Source organism: Hemiscyllium ocellatum, chromosome 4 (genome assembly GCF_020745735.1).
Source record: "Hemiscyllium ocellatum isolate sHemOce1 chromosome 4, sHemOce1.pat.X.cur, whole genome shotgun sequence".
In the NCBI taxonomy this organism is placed as follows: domain Eukaryota; kingdom Metazoa; phylum Chordata; class Chondrichthyes; order Orectolobiformes; family Hemiscylliidae; genus Hemiscyllium; species Hemiscyllium ocellatum.
In genome coordinates this window covers 58,637,475-58,658,264 of record NC_083404.1, presented here as the reverse complement: position 1 = coordinate 58,658,264, position 20,790 = coordinate 58,637,475, and the positions used below count along the sequence as shown (strand labels likewise).

The 20,790-nt window shown below is 41.1% G+C and overlaps 1 protein-coding gene across 1 annotated transcript in view; it reads right to left on the bottom strand.

Annotated features, from left to right (window-relative positions):
• The window catches only part of LOC132815387 (sorting nexin-31-like), a 115,906-nt gene that overhangs the window by 80,558 nt on the left and 14,558 nt on the right, over positions 1 to 20,790 (bottom strand). The window contains exons 3-5 of the mRNA XM_060824280.1: positions 20,558 to 20,675; positions 11,893 to 11,957; positions 4,142 to 4,252 (exon numbers count right to left, since the gene is read on the bottom strand). Of these exons, the coding sequence (XP_060680263.1) occupies positions 4,142 to 4,252; positions 11,893 to 11,957; positions 20,558 to 20,675 (294 nt within the window). The remainder of the gene's footprint in view (positions 1 to 4,141; positions 4,253 to 11,892; positions 11,958 to 20,557; positions 20,676 to 20,790) is intronic.

The following is a 20,790-nucleotide window of genomic DNA, read 5'->3' as shown; positions in this document are numbered from 1 at the left end:
GGTGTCGGAAGACTGGAGGTTGGCTAACGTGGTGCCACTGTTTAAGAAAGGTAGTAAGAACAAGCCAGGAAACTATAGACTGTTGGGCCTGACGTCAGTGGTAGGTAAATTGTTGGAGGGAGTCCAACAGGATTTACACATATTTGGAAAGGCAAGGACTGATTAAGGATAGTCAACATGGCTTTGTGCATGGGAAATCATGTCTCACAAGCTTGATTACATTTTTTCGAAGAAGTAACAATGAGGATTGATAAGTGCAAAGCGGTGGATGTGATTCATATGGACTTCAGTAAGGCATTCAACAAGGTTACCCCATAGGAGATGGGTTAGCAAGGTTAGATCTCATGGGAATACACGAAGAACTTGCTATTTTGATACAGAACTCCCTCAAAAAGATAGAAGACAGAGGATGGTGGAGGAGGCCTGTGACCAGTGGAGTGCCACAAGGATCGGTGCTGGGTCCACTACATTTTGTAATTAATATAACTGATTTGGATGTGAACACAGGAGGTATAGTAAGTTAGTTTGCAGATGGCAAAATTGGAGGTGTAGCGGACAACGAAAAAGGTTACCTCAGATTACAATGGGGGCTTTATCAGATGGGTCAGTGGCTGAGGAGTGGCAGATGGAGCTTAATTTAGATAAATGTGAGGTGCTGCATTTTTGGGAAAACAGATCTTAGCAGGACTTGTACACTTAATGATAAGGTCCAAGGGAGTATTTGAGTATGCTGTCTTTGTTGATAGGTTCAACGTCCTGTTGTCTGTTCTGTACGTCCAGCAGGTTGGCTATTGTTTCTCTGGCTAGGGTTTTGTTGATAGAGGTGAACAGTGCCCTGGTAGTGATACAATGGGTCTGAGTGGGATGTCTGGTTTGTGCACTTTAGGTCAGCGGATTCAGACACTCTATACAATCAACACAGGAATTCTTGGACATCAGAAATATACACATAGACAAGGAAGAAACCATGGTCTCATTCAATGTAATGGCACTGTTCATCTCTAATCGACAAAACCCTAGCCAGAGAAACAATAGCCAACCTGCTGGACATACAGAACAGACAACAGGACGTTGAACCTATCAACAAAAGATGGTATACTCAAACTACTGAACCTGTGCCTCACAACACACTTCACATTCAACAACCAAATATATGAGCAAATCAACAGAACACCCATGGGCTCACCCATCTCTGGACTCATAGCAGAGGCAGTAATGCAAAGATTAGAACAAACAGTCTTACCACAAATTTAACCCAAACTCTGGGTCAGATATGTGGATGACACCTTTGTAATCATTAAAAACACAGAAAGAGAGAACACACACCAGACCATCAATGCCACACTCACAGGAATCCGATTCACTAGAGAGGAAGAAAAGGGCAACCAACTCCCATTCCTAGACGTGATGGTACAGAGAACACCCAACGGAGAATTCACCACAAAGGTATACAGGAAAGCCTCACACACAGACCAAGTCTTGAACTACAAAAGCAACCACCCCAATACACACAAAAGAAGTTGCATCAAAACACTATTCAAAAAAGAGCCACAACACATTGCAGTACACCAGAACTGCTAAAAGAGGAAGAACACCACCTCTACAATGTACTCCCCAAATCAGATACCAGCGCAATTTCATCAACAGATGCCTAAGGGAAAGGCAACGGAACGAGAACATGCCGCAACCCAAAGGCCTAGCCACACTACCATACATCAAGAGCATTTCCGAACTGACAGCCAGACTACTGTGACCACGAGGACTCATAACAGCACACAAACCAACATACACTCTCTGACAACATCTCACCAGAATGAAGGACCCGATACCCAGCATGAGCAAAATCAATGTAATATACAAAATCCCATACAAGGACTGCACAAAACACTACATAGGACAAATAGGAAGACAGCTAACAATCCGCATCCATGAACACCAACTAGCCATGAAATGACACAACCAGTTATCCTTGGTAGCCACACACGCAGATGACAGGCAACATAAATTTGACTGGGCCAACACTGCTATTATAGGACAAGCCAAACAGAGAACAGCCCGGGAATTCCTAGAGGCATAGCATTCATCCACAGATTCAAATCTGTAAGCACATCGACCTGGACCCGACAACCGGAAGCGGCAGATTCAAACCACTACAAATGCCAGAGGAAAGATCACATAAGCGCCTCACAGGAGGCTCCCAAGCACTGAGGATGTCACCTAGACAGGGGACGAAACATTTGCAACACAAATTCCCAGCTCGGCGAACAGAACCACAACAACGAGCGCCCGAGCTACAAATCTTCTCACAAACTTTGAATACCAGATATATGCTTCCTTCTTTTTCCTGAAGAAAACCTCAATTTCTCTAGTCAGCTAGCATTCCTATACCTACCAGCCTTTCTTTTCACCCTAAAAAGGAATATACTGTTTCTGAACTCGTTATCTCATTTTTTAAGGCTCCCCATTTTCCAGCCACCTCTCTACCTGCAAACATCTGCACCCAATCAATTTGAGAGAGTTTTGCCTAATACTGTCAAAGTTGAACTTCAACTTTTACATCCAGTCTATCCTTTTCCATCACTATTTTAAAACTAATAGAATTATGGTCGCTGACCCCAAAGTGCTCCCCCAGTGACACCTCAGTTACTTGCCCTGTCCTATTTCTCAAGAGTAGGTCATGCTTTGCACCTTCTCAAGTAGATGTATCCACATACTGAATCAGAAAATTGTCTTGTACACACTTAACCAAGTCCTCTCCATCTATGTCTGGTAAGTTAAAAACCCCACCATTACCACCCTATTATTCTTACAGATAACATCTGAGATTTCTTTAGATCTAAATCTAAATTCGTTTCTCAATTTCCCACTGACCGTTGGGACGTCTATAGTACAATCCCAATGATGTGATCATCCCTTTCTTATTTCCCAGTTCCACCCAAAAAACTTGCCTGTGCATATTCCCAGGAATGTCCTCCCGAAGTACAGCTATAATCGGAAACTTCTCCTGTGGAAAGTGGTTGTGATTGTTGAAGGTCAATTATCTCAATCACATGACATTACTGTTCTTCAGATCAGCATCTTACGGTTCCTTTATCTGTTTCATTAATTACTTTCCCTTCATCATAAGAGCTTCAGTTTTGTTGAAGGGTCACATTGGGCTTGAAAGTTTATCTGTTTCTCTTTCAACAGTTGCTGCCAGACCTGAGTGTCTCCAAAATTCTATTCTTAATTCAAAAGTTCATTGATAATTATGCAGTGTTATTACCATTAACAACTGCTCAGGTACTGAAGCAATTCATACCCACAAGCAAGGAAAGCTGACCACCAGACCAGTTTGGAATAAGTGGTAAATAATCTTCATGCCAAACAATGACCATCTCCAACAAGAGACTGAAGAAATGTTAACTCGAGGGAAAAGATTAGATATATCACATTTTCCTTCCTTTGAAACAAAGGAGGGTAAGATTTAATTAAAGTGTATAAACTGATGAGGCACCCAGATAAAGTGGATAAGGAGCTATTCCCATTGATGGTGACATCAATTAAGAGTAGGCACAGTCTTTGAGAAATTCATGGGCAGATTGAAGGAAAGTTGAGAAGAATGTTTTCAGGAAGAAGTAGTGGGGATTAAAAACTTACTACTTGAAAACTACCAGGAGTAATTCTAAGTACTATAACTTGCAAGGCTGTAGAACAAGAACTTAAAAATTAGATTTGACTGATAGCTTTTTCTTTTCAGCATAACAGACATGATGGGCTGAATGTCGTCCATTTGGATTTTACTTTTTTTTAAATAAAATGTAAATGTTCCATAAACAATGATCAGATAATGTGCTTCACTAATGCTGGTTGAATAATAACTATTAGCCAGGACTTTGGGAGTTAACATTCCCTGCACTTCACAAAAGTAAAGTCAAAAGATCTTTCACATCATTGAAATAGCGCAGCAGGACTTCAATTCAACTTTTCATCTTAAATAGCAGTGCTCCCTTAATAGGGACCAGAGAGAATATGGGCATTTGTTGTGCAATATAAAACAGTCATGAGACTATGTCAAACAATTGCTTGACCTCTTCTGTTAGAACAATATGCACTGCTTTGAGAGAGTTGGAGGCTAACAGAGTTCAATGAGAAAATTTACCTCCAACATCCGCTCTGCTGAGTGAGTTGTGTGGGTGTCAATCAGAAGCTTTTTCCCATCTGCAAGAAGAATCTCCAAGAGAATAGCCCGTGCACAAATTTTAAAAGTTTCCTACAAGGAAAAATAATGAAAAGAAACAGCTCAGTGGTATTTCTTTAATTATTATAACTGACTATTGTATTATATATTTCCATCTATGTTGAATATATAGGAAGCAGGATTTGCACTAAAATGTTTTATATCCACTTAGATTTAGAGAGAAAATAATTATTAGTTATAGGAGTAAGTAAATTACAAGCCTTCACATTTGGTTTCTGCTGGAGATAAATACAGTAGCATCGGTTTAATGGATTGTATGGCTGGCTATTTCGCTTGGCTATGTACACGTAGCCCAAAACAAGTTTTAAAGGAGAATCAATAGCCAGACGCAACATGAACAACTGCAAAATGAATTTCAAACAAACAAATACTCAATAAAATAATCAGTTATTATTCAGCTGATTGAAATAACACCTGACACTAACGGGTCCTTTTGAGGGGGCTGGTGCAGTAGTATCCCAACTTTTGAGCCATGAGGCCCAGGTTCAAGTCCTACCATTTCCATGATGTATAATAACATCTTTGATCAGGTTGATTATAAAATAGTTTAAGTAAAAGGGACTTTTTACCTTAAAATCAGGTTAAGCTTTATATATGTAAGAATTACAGAAACAACCTGTCCAGATTATGTCAGGGTTTCAGTTTCACATAAGGCAGCAACAGTGATGGCACAGTGAGGAGCATGGCAGCCATTGTGGTTCCCAAGTGATGTTGGCTAGAGGTCCAGTGCAGAAAAAGCAAGCCTAGGAATCAGTCTGGTCAACCTTTACAGTAATTTATGCCCTAAATGTCGATTCTCCTGTTCCTTTGATGCTGCTTAACCTGCTGTGCTTTTCCAGCAACACATTTTTAAGCTCTGATCTCCAGCATCTGCAGTCCCCACTTTCTCCTAGTAATTCCTCTAATGGCAATTATACCTGTTCTGAGGTAAGGAGACTAAAAGTGCATAAACTACTCTAGGTGTGGTCTCATCAAGGCCCTGTACAGCTGGAGTAAAACTTCCTTGATTCTGTAATCAGACCCTCTAGCAATGAAGACCAACTTGGTTATAATAGTTAGTTCTTATGCTATGTTCCTTAATGGGAATTACAGTGGAAAGGCAATTACAAACATTCAAGGGAAACATATGACAGAACTGCAAGAATCGGTCATTCCTGTCTGGTGCAGAAATAAAACAGGAAAAGCTGGCCAAGCCATGGCTTACAAGGGAAATTAGATATAGTATTTGATCCCAGGAAAAGACACAAATTGGCCAGAAAACAACATACCTCCCACAGTCCAAAGGTGTGCAGGTTAGGTGGATTGGCCATGCTAAATTACCCTGTGTCCTGGGACAGGTGGGCTAGCAGTGCAAAATGCAGGGCTACTGGGGTAGGTAGGCATGCTCTTTGGAGGGTCGGTATGAATTTGATGGGATTTTACGAAATTCTATGAATAGTAGCAGTTTACAATTCAGCAAAAGGAGGACAAAGGGATTAATTAATAAAGGGAAAATAGAGTACAAGAGTAAGCTTGCAGGAACATACAAACTGACTGCACAAGTTTCTATAGGTATGTGAAGAGAAGAAGATTAGTGATGACAGATACAGATCCTTTCCAGTGAGAAATGGGGGAATTTATAATTGGAGCAAAGAAATGGCTGACTAACTAAATAAATACATACCTTGGTTCTGTGTTTACAAGGGAGGAAACAAATAACACAAAGATGTTGGGGAACATAAGAAATAGTGAGAGGGAGGAACTGGAAGAAATCAATATTAGTAGGTAAATGGCATGGGGAAATTGATGGGATTGAAGGATGATAAATACTCAGGGCCCAATAATTCACATCCCAGAGTACTTAAGTGGTCCTAGAAATAGTGGATTCATTGGTGGTCATCTCCTAAGGGTCTATAGGCTCTGGAAACATTTCTACAAACTGAAGAGTAGCTAGTATGACTCTATTTAAGGGAAAAAGCAGAGAAAAATTGGGAATTACAGATTGGTGAGTCAGACTTCAGTAGTGAGAAAAATGCTGGAGTCGATAATAAAAGATGAAATAGCAGAGCACTAGGAAACCAATGACCAGGAACATACAGAGATAGCATGGATTAACAAAAGGGAAATTATGCTTGACAAATCTATTGGACTTCTTTGAAGATATGACTCAGACTTGATGAGAAGGAGCCAGTGGATGTTGTTTATTTAAACTTTCAGAAGGGCTTTTGACATGGTTCCACATAAGAGATTAGCATGTAAGGTTAGAGTACATGGAATTGGGGACAATTGGGGATAGGTAATGAACTTGTTGGCAGACAAGAGAACAGAAATATAAATGAGTCTTTTTCTGAATGGCTGGCAGTGCCTAGTGGGGCAACACATGGTTCAGTGCTAGGACTCCCAACTATTTACAATATGTTAATAATTTAGATGTGGGAAATAAATGTAATATCTTCAAATTTTCAGATGATATAAAGTCGTGTGGGAGGATGAGTTATGAGGACAATGCAATGATGTTTCAGTGTAATTTGGACTAGCAGAACGAGTGAACAAATGCAAGTCAAATGTAGTGTAAAGTGGATAAATGAGAGATTTGCACTTTGGGAGCAAAAACAAGGAGGCAGATTATTAGATGAATGGCTATAAATTGAGAAGGGGAGGGAGAAACATGTAACAGGACTTAGGTGTCCTTGTAACTGCAGGTAAGCATACAGGTACAGCAGGTAGTCAAGGCAGCAAATGATATGCGGGCCTTCATAGTGACAGGATTTGGAGATGCCGGTGTTTGGCTGGGGTGTATAAAGTTGAAAATCACAACACTAGGTTAAAGTCCAACAGGTTTAATTGGAAGCACTAGCTTTTGGAGCGCTGCTCCTTCATCCACAACCACCTGATGGAGCAGCTATAACCTGGTGTTGTGGGATTTTCAACTTCATAGTCGCTGGATTTGAGCACAGGAGCAGGGAGGTGAGACCAAACCTGAAATATTGCTTGCAGTTTTGGTCTCCTTCTCAGCGAAAGGATGTTTTTGTTCCAAAGGGAGTGCAGAAAATTGCAGACTAATTTCTGGGAATGGCAGTTTTGACATCTGAGAGGTTAAATCAATTAGGATTATATTTGCTGGAGTTCAGAAGAATGAGGAGGAATCTCATTGAAATGTATAAAATTCTAACAGGACCAGACAGGGTAGATACAGGAAGGATGTTTTCAGTGAAGGGTATTCCAGACCCAGGGCCACAGTCAAAGGATACAGAAAATTTCTTCACCCAGACACAGTGGTGAACTTGTGAAAATCGTTATCACAACAAACAGCCATTGTACAATTTCAAGAAGAAATGGAATATAGCACTTGGGGCTAAATGGATCAAAAAGGATATGAGGGAGAAATTGGATGCTCAGCCATGATCATAACCAATAGTGGTTCAGACTTGCAAGGCAGAATGATGTATTTCACCTCATATTTTCTATGTTTCCATGTTTCTATGTAACCTACAAAAGCATTCCAAATACTTTCTCCCAAACTTCGTAAATCCACCAGTTTGCTTGCTTTCAGTGAACAGTTTACAAGGATCCCCAGATCCCATTATATATCAATATTTGTCACTCATCGTATATAAAAAAAACACTCTACTACTCTGGTTGTCATACCAAAAGTAGATGACTTCACATTTGCCCATATTATACTGTATCTGCCACATATTTAGCAATTCATTCAACTTGTCTAAATCACCCTGAAACCTCTTTACATTCTCTACATGGCTTACAATCCTACCTAGTTGTGTGGTCAGCAAACTTGAAATATTAAATTTGATTTGCATTGCTGACATAGTCAACATTGACTGTTTATTCTTAACTCCCCACAAGAAAAATAGTGATAAGCCACATTCTTGATTGACCGCAGTCAATGCTCCTCACCCTTTCACCTCATTCAAGTCTCTTTTCTCTTTAATGATTTCTGCCCTTCTTTGAATGTTGTTTCCAGTCCATTATGTTAGTATGCTACACCACTACTCATTAGTCATAGTCATAGAGATGTACAGCATGGAAACTGACCCTTCCGTCCAACCTGGCAATGCCTACCAGGATATCCCAACCCAATCTAGTCCCACCTGCCAGCACCCGGCCCATAACCCTCCAAACACTTCCTATTCATATACCCATCCAAATGCCTCTTAAATGTTGCAACTGTACCAGCCTCCACCACTTCCTCTGGCAGCTCATTCCATACAGGCACCACCATCTGTGTGAAAACGTTGCCCTGTAGGTCTCTTACAACTTTCCCCTCTCACCCTAAACTTATGCCCTCTCATTCTGGACTTCTCCACTCCAGGGAAAAGACTTTACCTATTTACCCTATCCATGCCCCTCATGATTTTGTAAACCTCAATGAAGACACCCATCAACCTCCAACGCTCCAGGGAAAACAGCCCCAGCCTGTTCAGCCTCTCCCTATAGCTCAAATCCTCCAACCCTGGCAACATCCTTGTAAATCTTTTCTGAACCCTTTCAAGTTTCACAACATCTTTCCAATAGGAAGGAGACCAGAATTGCATGCAATATTTCAATAGTGGCCCAACCAATGTCCTGAATAGCTGCAACATGACCTCCCAACTCCTGTACTTAATATTCTGACCAATAAAGGAAAGCATACCAAACATCGCCTTCACTATCCTATCTACTTGCGACTCCACTTTCAAGGAGCTATGAACCTGCACTCCAAGGTCTCTTTGTTCAGCAACACTGCCTAGGACCTTACCATGAAGTGTACAAGTCCTGCTAAGATTTGCTTTCCCAAAATGCAGCACCTCTCATTTATCTGAATTAAACTCCATCTGCTACTTCTCAGTCCATTGGGTCCAGATCCTGCTATAATCTGAGGTAATCCTCTTCGCTGTCCACTACACCTCCAATTTTGGTGTCATCTGCAAAATTACTAACTGTACCTCTTATTAGTGTCCACATAGATTCTGGGAATTAAAGGTGGTTGTAATTGTACAAGTACTCCCTAATAAATTCAAAATCCCTTTATCCATTTTACATGAAAACTGTATCTAGATCCTAAAATTATTCAATATGTGATCGCAACATCTAGAACTATTAACTTACATTGGTTAGTATATGCACAGGCAAAGACAAAACTGAGCAACAAAAGTCAAAGTAGAACTCACAGGTGAATCCAGTCAGGGCAATCAAATCATTACATTTTTTTCTGAACAAAGTTTGGGACAAGGCAGAAAAATTAAGAAAATTTCTGATCATTTTTCAGGCTATGAATTGTGAAGTGTTCAAGCCTCAAAAACAGCCATTTAAATCTAAGGATTCTTTACAGTACTGTATTGCCTTTCTGAATATAGGAAGTGCTCATCCTAAAGTAATTATTGCATAAAGACTGGCTGTGAACTCAATACCAATACTGCCTGAAGGTATTCTAAAGTCTACAAACCAGGAAGGAGTAAATAATCAGTTACTTGTGTGTTTTAAAGCAGTCTCCGTTGACACTACATGGTCAGTTAATTAGTTAAGTTACTGTGTGAGTATTGTAAGTCTTACTGCAGAAATATAATGCAAATCTTTATTTAATGTATGCCTTATGATTTCATAAATCATAGCAATTTAAAATTGTGGGCACACAAAAATGAATCAGATAATTAGAATACACAGCCCCCGCATGCTACAACACAATGCTATTCAATGAGAAACCCAAACAAAACACTCAACACATAACCTAGTCCTCCCAGTCAAATCATTCAACACATTGGGAATGCATGAGGCATCACATTATATAGGCTTCTGTGTTACATTACTTAAGAGAATGTAACTGCATAGTTTGTTTTTTTTTGCTTCCAGAGCATTCTGAAGCCGTATAAAACTCACTCCTTTAAAAATTTCTTCTGTATGTCATCAGTATAAGCCAAGTAACCCTATATTCTCTGCATTAGTCTGACTGATAGAGACAAAAAGCATTGTTGGACTGTGTCTAGCATTTAAAATGGTGTTAACCCTGCCCGGCTTGACGTGATCTTTCCAGTTGAAATTTGGCATTGAGAGATCAGGTGAAATGCAGAATCATGGAAAAATTAAGATGCAGAAGGAAGCTATTGGCCCATTGTGACTGCACCTCCTCTTATCAACAATCTCCTACCTTTTCACACATATCTGCAAACCATTACTCTCCAAAATAGTCATCTAATGCCCATTGAATGCCTCAAATGCCTCCATCGGGAACTGCATTCCACGCTCTAGCTACTCGCTGTATGAAAGCATTTTTTCTCACATCATCCATTTTTCATTTGCACATGCTTTTAAATCTATGCCCTCTTGTTCTTATTTGTTTTAAAAGTAGAACAATGTCACCCTACCTGCTCTATCAAGCCTGCTCATGATTTTGAAAACCCTGAAATGAGATGGCCTCTCAGCTTTCTCCTCTCCATGGAAAACAATTTCAACTTCATCATTCTATCCTCATAACTGAAGTTTCTCTCTTCTGGAACTATTCTTGTAATCCCCTTCTGCAATCCCTCTACTACATTCACAACATTCCGATCTTGTGGCACTTTACACAGTAATCCAGCTGAGCTCTTATAGGTTTCTTGTCCAAGTTCAATATCACCTCCCTTCTCTTGTACTATGTCTCTTTAATAAAGTCAAGAACACACTATATTTGCTGTTCTCTCCACCTGTCCCACCACCTTCAATGATATGTGAATGTATACACTTAGGTCTCTCTTTAGAATTGTACCCCTTTATTTTGTCACTCAACATTCTTCTGATCAAAATTCATCAACTCACGCTTCTCTGCATTGAATTTCATCTGTCACCTCTCTGCCCAGTCCTGGCAATATCAATTTGGATGTTCCACACTATTCTCCTCATAGTATAAAATTCTTCCAAGTTTAGGGTCACCTGTAAATCTTAATTACCCCCTGCACATGAAGATCCAGGTCATTGAAATATGTCAGTAAAAGCAAGGATCCCAATACCAATCCCTGGGAAACTTCACTCCGAACCTCCTCGAGCCCAAAAACAAAATCCATCGACCATTACTGTCTTGTCACTGAATAAAAATTTGTATCCATGTTGCTACTGTTCCTTTGACACCATAACCTACAAGTTTCCTCACAAGTCTGTTCTGAGGGATTGTACCAAATGCCTTCTGAACCAAATCAAAAGCAGTACCCTCATCAATCCTTTCTGTTACCTCTTCAAAAAGTACCAAAGTTAGATAAAGACTTCCCCTTTAGAAATTCATGCTGACTCTTCTTAAATCAATCTATTTTTCCCATGTGACTACTGATTCTTTCCTCGCCCCAAGTTAATTAATAAGCATCTTCCTCACTTTGTGATAATATTTTCCTTGCACATACCAAGGATTTGATGCACAACATCTGAAGCTATCCAATGGGGAAAAAAAAAACACTGGAACTAAAGTGCATTAGCATGTAGGATGCATATTGCAAACCAATCTCCAAGGTCTTTCATACTCTAATATCTGAACGAAGATCAGGTTACAGCTGTTTGTTTAAAAAAATGACTACAAGGTGTTTATTGCAAAGGCTCGTTTCTTGGATAATGTGGAAATGGGAGAGAATCCTTTCAATAAAACCATATTAAGTACAATTTTTTTTCATTTACAATGTTAATTCAGGACTGGAAAAGTTAAAATCATTTCCTACCTGTTGTGCATTCTTTAATAAAGTGGTGAATATTTCACTGACAGATATAACAGGATCCTCTCCAACTGCAAAAGCAAGAACATAATATTTAATAGCTGGTTTGTTTCTTTAGAATCATGAAAGCAAATGAAAATTTGACAAATACAACATTTGGGAATCATTTGTACAGTGGATTTAGTGAAAAGACTACACAACAAAAAACCTTATTCCCTTATAAAGTTTAACTTCATTCTTGAAGAGCGGGACCAAGGCAATATCTAGCCTGATCGAGCAGTGAGGAGTAGGTGGAGAGATCTGGATAAATCCTTCAATCTGATGGGAAGTCTGGCAAAATCTCCATCCTAATAACCTGCCTCCACAGGACAAGTAGTTTCAGGACTCATTCTGGTCAATTCAGGGCCAGCTGCAGAAGGGCTTCCCCTCCTTGGAGGGGGTGGTGGGAAATGGACAAGACACACGGTTGCATCTTCTGTTAGGAGCACGCAAGGGGGTCGAGAGAAAGAACTGCTCAACCTGGAGTCATGTCTTAGTCAGATTGATATGGACCAAGCTGTGTGGGGTGTGTAAAATGACAGGGAGTGCACAGGGAATTGCAGCTTGTTGGGACCTGATGTGCTTCTGAGAGGTCATGGATCCAATTCCTTCTGTGGGAGCACCAACAGGATGCTCGATGCTTCTGCCACTTTAGAGGAGCAAGTTCCTGAGGCTGGACAGAAAGACTGGAATTCTTCAGAATGTTCTGGCATGTCCTAGGAAGTGACTACACATAGGCCCTGGAGGAATGTTTTGAGGCGAGATAGCTATCCCTTTTCTTGACATGGGGCGGTCATCATTCTGCTGTCCAAAAAACTAGCATCTGGTCTCTCTTCAGCATGAATTAAGAGCTTTTTGCCAGGGTTTTATCATCCTGCCTTGGATCTGTGCTGGATGACATGATCCATCCTGACCAGTTGTACATATCCCAGGCCAGAGGATCCATGACAGCATCGATCTAGGCCAGACCTGATCCACTTTTCCCAAAGGCTGGTCAGGAAAGCATAGTCTTGTCCCTCAAATCAGGACAAGGCATTGAGCAGGGTCAATCATGAGTCTCTACTTAGGACTCCAGGCATTCAGGTTTGAGATGCAGTCATTACCTAAGCCTGGCATCTATACACCACCAGGGTGTCTGATTAAACTTAACAGGTCACTGTATCCATGTTACTTTGGGAAAGCAGTGCGTTAAGGTTGCCCCTTGTCCGGTTGGATGTATTCCCTTTTTGTGGGGCCTTTCCTGTGGCTCTTGTGGAGGTGGTTGTCTGGACATATGCCAAAAGAGCCAGCCCTATGCCAATGACATATCCTCACATTCACCAACCCAGCTGATCTGGGGAGGATATGCAAGTACCAGGCAGTCTACCAGGATTTAGTGGGCCAAACTTTCTAGACACCGATTAGTCTATTGGTCGATTAATTTTTTGTCAGAGGAGTTATGGAGGTTTATCTGGAGTACTATCCATCTCCTGCATCTGGGGCCTACCTTAGCCCAACTGAAGAATCCTGGCCAACAAATTAACAGGAGCTGGAGGCCAAAGTCTCAGCTCACCTGGCCTGTTGGACAGGACTGTTCCAAGTGGTCTCTTACAGGGGCCAGATACTGGTCATAAACCAATTGGTTGCCTCCACACTGTGGTATCAGCTAGTACCTCTGATTCCTCCTCCTGGTTTTGTTACAAAAATCCAAGATACTGATTCACTTCTGGAACAAGATGATGCACTGAGTTGCTGCTGAAGTCTGGAGTCTCCCTGTTGAGGGCTGCAGTCCACATGCTGTAGGTTGACCCACAATGCCCTTAGGGAGGGATTTCTAGGACTTTGACCCAGCAACAAGTGAAGGAACAGCAATATGTTGCCAAGTCAGGATAGTGAGTGGCTTAGAGGGGAACTTGCAGGTGGTGGTATTCCCATGCATCTACCATCCTTGTCCTACTAGATAGGTGGTGGTCATGGGTTTGGAAGGTATTTTCTAAGGATTTTTGGTGAGTTTCTATAGTGCATCTTGTAGATAGTACACACTGCTGCTACTGAACATCAGTGGAGGAGAGAGTAGTTTCTTGTGGATGTGGTGACTACCAAGTGTGGTAGTGTGTCTTGGATGTGAAAAGCTTCTGGACAGTTGCTGCCATCCAGACAAATGGGGAGTATTCAATCACACTCCTGACTTGTGCTTTCTAGATGGTGAACACACTTTGGGGAATCAGATGGTGATTACAATATTCCTAGCCTCTGAACTGCTCTTGTAGCCACTGTTTATGTGATGAGTTCAGTTGAATTTCTGATTAGTGGTAACCCCAAAGATGTTGATAATGAGGGATCCAACAATAGTAACAACATTAAAAGTCAAGGGGTGTTGGTAGATCATCTGTTATTGGAGAAGATCAGCAAGAGGGAAAAATACCACAAGTGATTTGGTGACGGAAAAAAAGTTTGTTTTGTGAAAGAGAACTTCAGGATGTAAAAATTACATTGAAGACTTAGGGCTGTTGTGAACCAGAACCAGAAGGCTTGGGTTCAAGTGTCACCGGCTCCAAAAGATATCTTTGAATAGATATGTCTTTTTCAAAAAGAAAACCAAGGAGCCTTATATCCAAAACATCCAGTTGTTGTGACCATTAATCCAATCCTTTTCTTCAGTTTTCATGCTGTGCCTTGATTTTTTTTTAAATGCTGCTACTGATGTCCATATTCCACGACAAGGCCATCAATTAGTGCCCACCCTAACTGTCACAACCAAGTAGTTTACTAAGTCATTTCAAAAAAGGGCAGTTGACAATCATATAGCCATGGACCATGTTGGACAGATCAGGCGTTTGTGAACAAGATGTTTTTCTTTTATATAAATAACAACCCATGATAGTTTCATAAATGTCATTGTGGAGCTATTCTTTCATTTCAAGGTAATTGATTAATTAAATTTATTGACTGCAGTAACATTTAAATTCCACAATTTGCTACAATGGGATTTGTATCCATGTCCCTCTAGCATTAGTGTGGGCCTGGCTTACTAATCCAGTGACATTATCACTTCTTCACCTTCCCCTCAAAACAAAATCTATTTTAAAAGCTAAAATACTAAACCTTTTATTGTACAAACATAAAACTCAAAGAATGATCATTAGCACTGAAAAATAACAGCGCAAGTGAGCCTGCTTTATGGCATAAATTGTATTAATAATTTCCAAGCTTCGTCCTTTCTCCTGTATCTTATGATTTATAATTGAATTTAACTTATGAAGAAAGTTAACAGACTCATTTTTGCAGATTAAAATTAAGAGATATTGGTTCAGGTCCTCAGCCCATTGATGCTGCTTTCATATTTGCATGGCATACTGGCTCCAAGTATACTTGTTAAACATAGTAACACAGGAATTGGAGCAAGCGCAGACCATTTGGCCCCTTGAACCTGCTCCAACATCCATCTCAATCTTCTATCTAAATGCATTTTTCCTGAACTGTCTCCATATATTTCTAAATATTAAAAGTTAACAAAGGATATCAACCTCAGTCATGAACATACTCAATGCCTGAGCCTCTGCAGCCTTCTAGGATACAGGATTTTAAAGATCCACTACCCTCTGGTTGAAGAACTTCTTCCTCAGTCCCAAATAGCCCACTTTTTATTCAGAGCCTGTTTAACCTGGCTGTAGATTCCACAGGCAGTGAAAACGTTCCTACATCTACCCTGCTGATCCTTAAAGGATTTGATTTGATTGCACCACATGCTTTTAAATGGTACAGAATGTAGGCCCAATCTCTCCTCAAAAAAGGATAATCATTTCAGGGTGTCATTTCGATGAAGCTGCATTTCAATACATCCACGGCTAATATGCCCTTCCCTAGGTAGGGAGAACACATTACTACATTACACAGCACACCAATACATCATTTGGTCCAATTGGTTTATGGCAAAATTTATGTTTCACAAACTTAATTCTGCCTTATTTTCTCTAAGTCCAATAATATAGTCTTCTATTACATTCTCTCCTCTATTATCTATCTTCCCTTTAAAATGTATCTATTCCAGTTGCCTCAAGTTCTTTAAGTTGTAGTGAGTTATTTATTCACACTGAAAAACCTCTCCACTTTGAATTCAATGCCTCTATAATTAACCCCAGTTCTTTATCTGTACTGATGATTTTGTAAACTTGCATTCCTGCTTCTAATGATTTGTGTCTCTGTGTCCTCATATCCCTTTGCATCTTTATCCTACTCAGATACTTATTTTCCAGCATCTAGATAACTCCTATTCCACCTCACGCGATCTCCATTGGAATAGACTTGTCATTTACACAGTCATTCTGAAAGTTTGTAAAAAGTTTCTCTCGATATCACATCTTTCATTTTATGTTTCATCTAAGAAAAGTGCATATCAATTTTGTGATCACAAAGATAAATTTGCTTTGTGAGTCAATCACTGAAAATTGCATGTGATGAGGAGGCACCTGTCTGAAGTCACAAAATTGCAATAGACTTTATTAACCTAGCAATGAAACTTTGGGTACCACAGGGTATTTGACTGAAATTAAAGAATCTTTCAAAAGACAATGATGATTTAGCTTGATGTTAACCCAAGGTCAGAATGAAGAATGAGAAAAGTGATTGATCGACTCTCACTCTCTCCTCTACTTAGAGTGTGAAGCATGGATAAATTAACTTCTAGGCCTCATTCAAATAGAACCAAATCACTGAACATCCAGTTGCAGTGCGAGTTCAGTCAATGCTGGCAGGAGGGAGGGATTCCGGTTTCTGGACAACTGGGGTTCTTTCTGGGGAAGGTGGGACCTCTATAAAAAGGATGGTCTACACCTGAACCTGAGGGGCACCAGTATCCTTGGGGGGAGGTTTGCTAGTGCTCTTTGGGAGGGTTTAAACTAACTCCGCCGGGGCATGGGAACCTGGACTGTAGCTTTAGGGTACAGGACCTTGAGTGTAGGGAGGTTATGAATAATGCAGCGATCTCGAAGGAGGGTGCCTGTAAACAGAAGGGTGGATTGAAGTGTGTATACTTCAATGCCAGAAGTATAAGAAATAAGGTAGGTGAACTTGCAGCGTGGGTTGGTACCTGGGACTTCGATGTTGTGGCCATTACAGAGACGTGGGTAGAACAGGGACAAGAATGGCTGTTGCAGGTTCCAGGGTTTAAATGTTTTAGTAGGATCAGACATGGGGGTAAAAAAGGGGGAGGTGTGGCATTACTTATCAAAGATAGTATTACAGCAGTGGAATGGACGATGGAAGAGGACTTGCCATCTGAGGTAGTTTGGGCTGAGGTTAGAAATAGGAAAGGTGAGGTCACCCTGTTAGGTGTTTTCTACAGGCCTCCTAATAGTCCTAGAGAAGTAGAGGATAATATTGCGAGGATGATTCAGGAAAAGAGTGAAGGTAGCAGGGTGGTTGTTATGGGGGACTTTAACTTCCCAGATATTGACTGGGAGAGCTATAGCTCGAGTTCATTAGATGGGTCGGTGTTTATCCAATGTGTGCAGGAGGGTTTCCTGACACAATATGTAGACAGGCCAACAAGAGGTGAGGCTATACTGGATTTGGTTCTAGGTAATGAACCAGGCCAAGTGTTAGACTTGGAGATAGGTGAGCACTTCGGGGACAGTGACCACAACTCGGTGACTTTTACTTTAGTGATGGAGAGGGATAAGTGTGCGCCGCAGGGGAAGAGTTATAGCTGGGGGCAGGGAAATTATGATGCAGTGAGGCATGACTTAGGATGTGTGGATTGGAAAAACAGGCTTCAAGAGAAGAACACTAATGAGATGTGGGGATTGTTCAAGGAGCAGCTACTACGTGTCCTCGATAAGTATGTACGAGTCAGGCATGGTGCAAAGGGCCTTGTGAGGCAGCCGTGGTTTAGTAAGGAATTGGAATCCCTTGTGAAAGGGAAGAAGGCGGCATATGTAAAGATGAGGCGTGAAGGTTCAGTTGGGGCGATAGAGAGTTATAAGGTAGCCAGGAAGGAGCTAAAGAGAGAGCTAAGAGAAGCGAGAAGGGGACATGAAAAGTCTTTAGCTGGTAGGATTAGGGAAAACCCAAAGGCTTTCTATAGGTATGTCAGGAATAAAAGGATGACTAGGGTAGGTATCGGTCCAGTCAAGGATAGTAGTGGGAAGTTGTGTGTGGAGGCGGAGGAGATTGGAGAGACACTAAATCAATACTTTTCATCAGTATTCACTCAGGAACAGGACACTGTTGCTGATGTGAATATGGAGTCACAAATGATTAGAATGGATGGCCTGGAAATATGCAGGGAAGAGGTTCTGGGAATATTGGAGAGGATGAAAATAGATAAGTCTCCTGGGCCTGATGGCATTTACCCTAGGATCCTATGGGAAGCTAGGGAGGAGATAGCAGAGCCATTGGCCTGGATTTTTATGTCGTCATTGTCAACGGGAATAGTACCAGAGGACTGGAGGATAGCGAATGTGGTCCCCTTGTTCAAGAAAGGGAGTAGGGATAGCCCTAGTAACTATAGGCCAGTGAGTCTGACTTCAGTGGTGGGCAAAGTCTTAGAGAGAATGGTAAGGGATAAGATTTATGAACATCTGGATAGGAATAACGTGATCAAGGATAGCCAGCATGGTTTTGTGAAGGGCAGGTCGTGCCTCACAAACCTTATTGAGTTCTTTGAGAAGGTGACTAAGGAAGTGGACGAGGGTAAAGCAGTAGATGTTGTGTATATGGATTTTAGTAAGGCGTTCGATAAGGTTCCCCATGGTAGGCTAATGCTAAAACTACGGAGGTATGGCATTGAGGATACATTAGAGGTTTGGATTAGGAATTGGCTGGCTGGAAGGAGACAGAGGGTAGTAGTTGATGGACTATGTTCATCTTGGAGTGCAGTTACTAGCGGTGTACCACAAGGATCTGTTTTGGGACCATTGCTTTTTGTTATCTTTATAAATGATCTAGAGGAAGGGCTTGAAAGCTGGGTAAGCAAGTTTGCGGATGACACAAAAGTCGGTGGAGTTGTGGATAGTGAGGAAGGAAGTGGTAGGTTACAGCGGGATATAGATAAGTTGCAGAGCTGGGCAGAAATGTGGCAAATGGAATTCAATGTAGCTAAGTGTGAAGTCATTCACTTTGGTAGGAGTAACAAGAAGATGGATTACTGGGCTAATGGTAGGCTACTTGGTAGTGTGGATGAGCAGAGGGATCTTGGTGTCCATGTACACAGATCTCTGAAAGTTGCCACCCAGGTAAATAGTGCTGTGAGGAAGGCATATGGTGTACTGGGCTTTATTGGTAGAGGAATTGAGTTCCGGAGTCCTGAGGTCATGTTGCAACTGTATAAGACTCTGGTGCGGCCTCATCTGGAGTATTGTGTGCAGTTTTGGTCGCCATACTATAGGAAGGATGTGGAGGCATTGGAACGAGTGCAGAGGAGGTTTACCAGGATGTTGCCTGGAATGGTAGGAAAATCTTATGAGGAAAGGCTGAGGCACTTGGGGCTGTTCTCATTGGAGAAGAGAAGGTTTAGGGGAGATTTGATAGAGGTGTATAAAATGATTAGGGGTTTAGATAGGGTTGACACTGAGAACCTTTTACCGCTAATGGAGTCAGGTGTTACTAGGGGACACAGCTTTAAATTAAGGGGTGGAAGGTATAGGACAGATGTTAGGGGTAGATTCTTTACACAGCGGGTTGTGAGTTCATGGAATGCCCTGCCCGTATCAGTGGTGAACTCTCCTTCTTTATGGTCATTTAAGCGGGCATTGGATAGGCATTTGGAAGTTATTGGGCTAGTGTAGGTTAGGTAGGATTCGGTCGGCGCAACATCGAGGGCCGAAGGGCCTGTACTGCGCTGTATCTTTCTATGTTCTAAGCTAGCCAACAGAGACCCAAATGAATAGATTCTACACAAGGTTGGTGCTGGGAATCACCAAATTGGTGGTCCAAAGATCCCTTTGAAGCACCGCTGCCCCTTCGCTTCCTCATTCTGGTTTACCAGGAAACGTCTCAATTTATTTTGCATCTTAGCTTGGCTGCTGCCTCCCACCGAGCTTTTCCAATGGCACTTTGAGTGCTTTCAAATTTCTGCAATTAAAATTGTGCTGCAGTGCTGATTACATAACTATGCTGTGGCTTCAGTGTGTTAGAGAGACCTGAATTCAGCTAATTTAATTCCATTAAACAGTGGAAACTTTCACCACTGACAGCCACTCAATGAAAACTATTGGTGCAAGTCTAATCCAAAAGTGGCTTTTGTTGGAGTCATTTTTGACTTTTTTTTATTTAACCAAGGGTATTGAAATATTGCAATAACTTTTGGAATTGCTGGAACTTTAGTCCACCGAATTGCAGGAGCTCTCTTGCTTCTTTTCCAACAGAGAATTTTTCACAGGGAGCAATGAGGAGAAGAAAAGAGTCAGACCACAAACTGGGACTGGGGAAGTGAAGAAATAAAATGATTACATGTGAATGTTGGACAAGGATAGCATGTCGGAGAAAGATAGCATGTCCCAACCCACTTCAGGGTGTCAGGATTAGAGCAGGAATGCTGGCTGTTTCTCTCCCCTCTCACACACATACACATACTTAACTGAGCCAATGGGCCACTTGTACAAGACAATTAGGTCATTTATAAGAGATTAAACAATCAATTTGATAGACTTACCTTTCTGAAGATACTGCTGTAATTGAAGTCTTCTTTCTTCAGCTGTAGACTCGGTTTGTGCGAGATAACTCTTAGGTGGAAAATGTGGCACAAGATTGCTCCCAAAATAACGCCTCAACTAAAATGAACCAAATATTACTACATTAACCCAGGTACCGATTTATACAAAAATGTTGTAAAACTAAAAAGGACTTGCATTGACTGTACATTTCTTGACCTCTTAAAAACCTAAA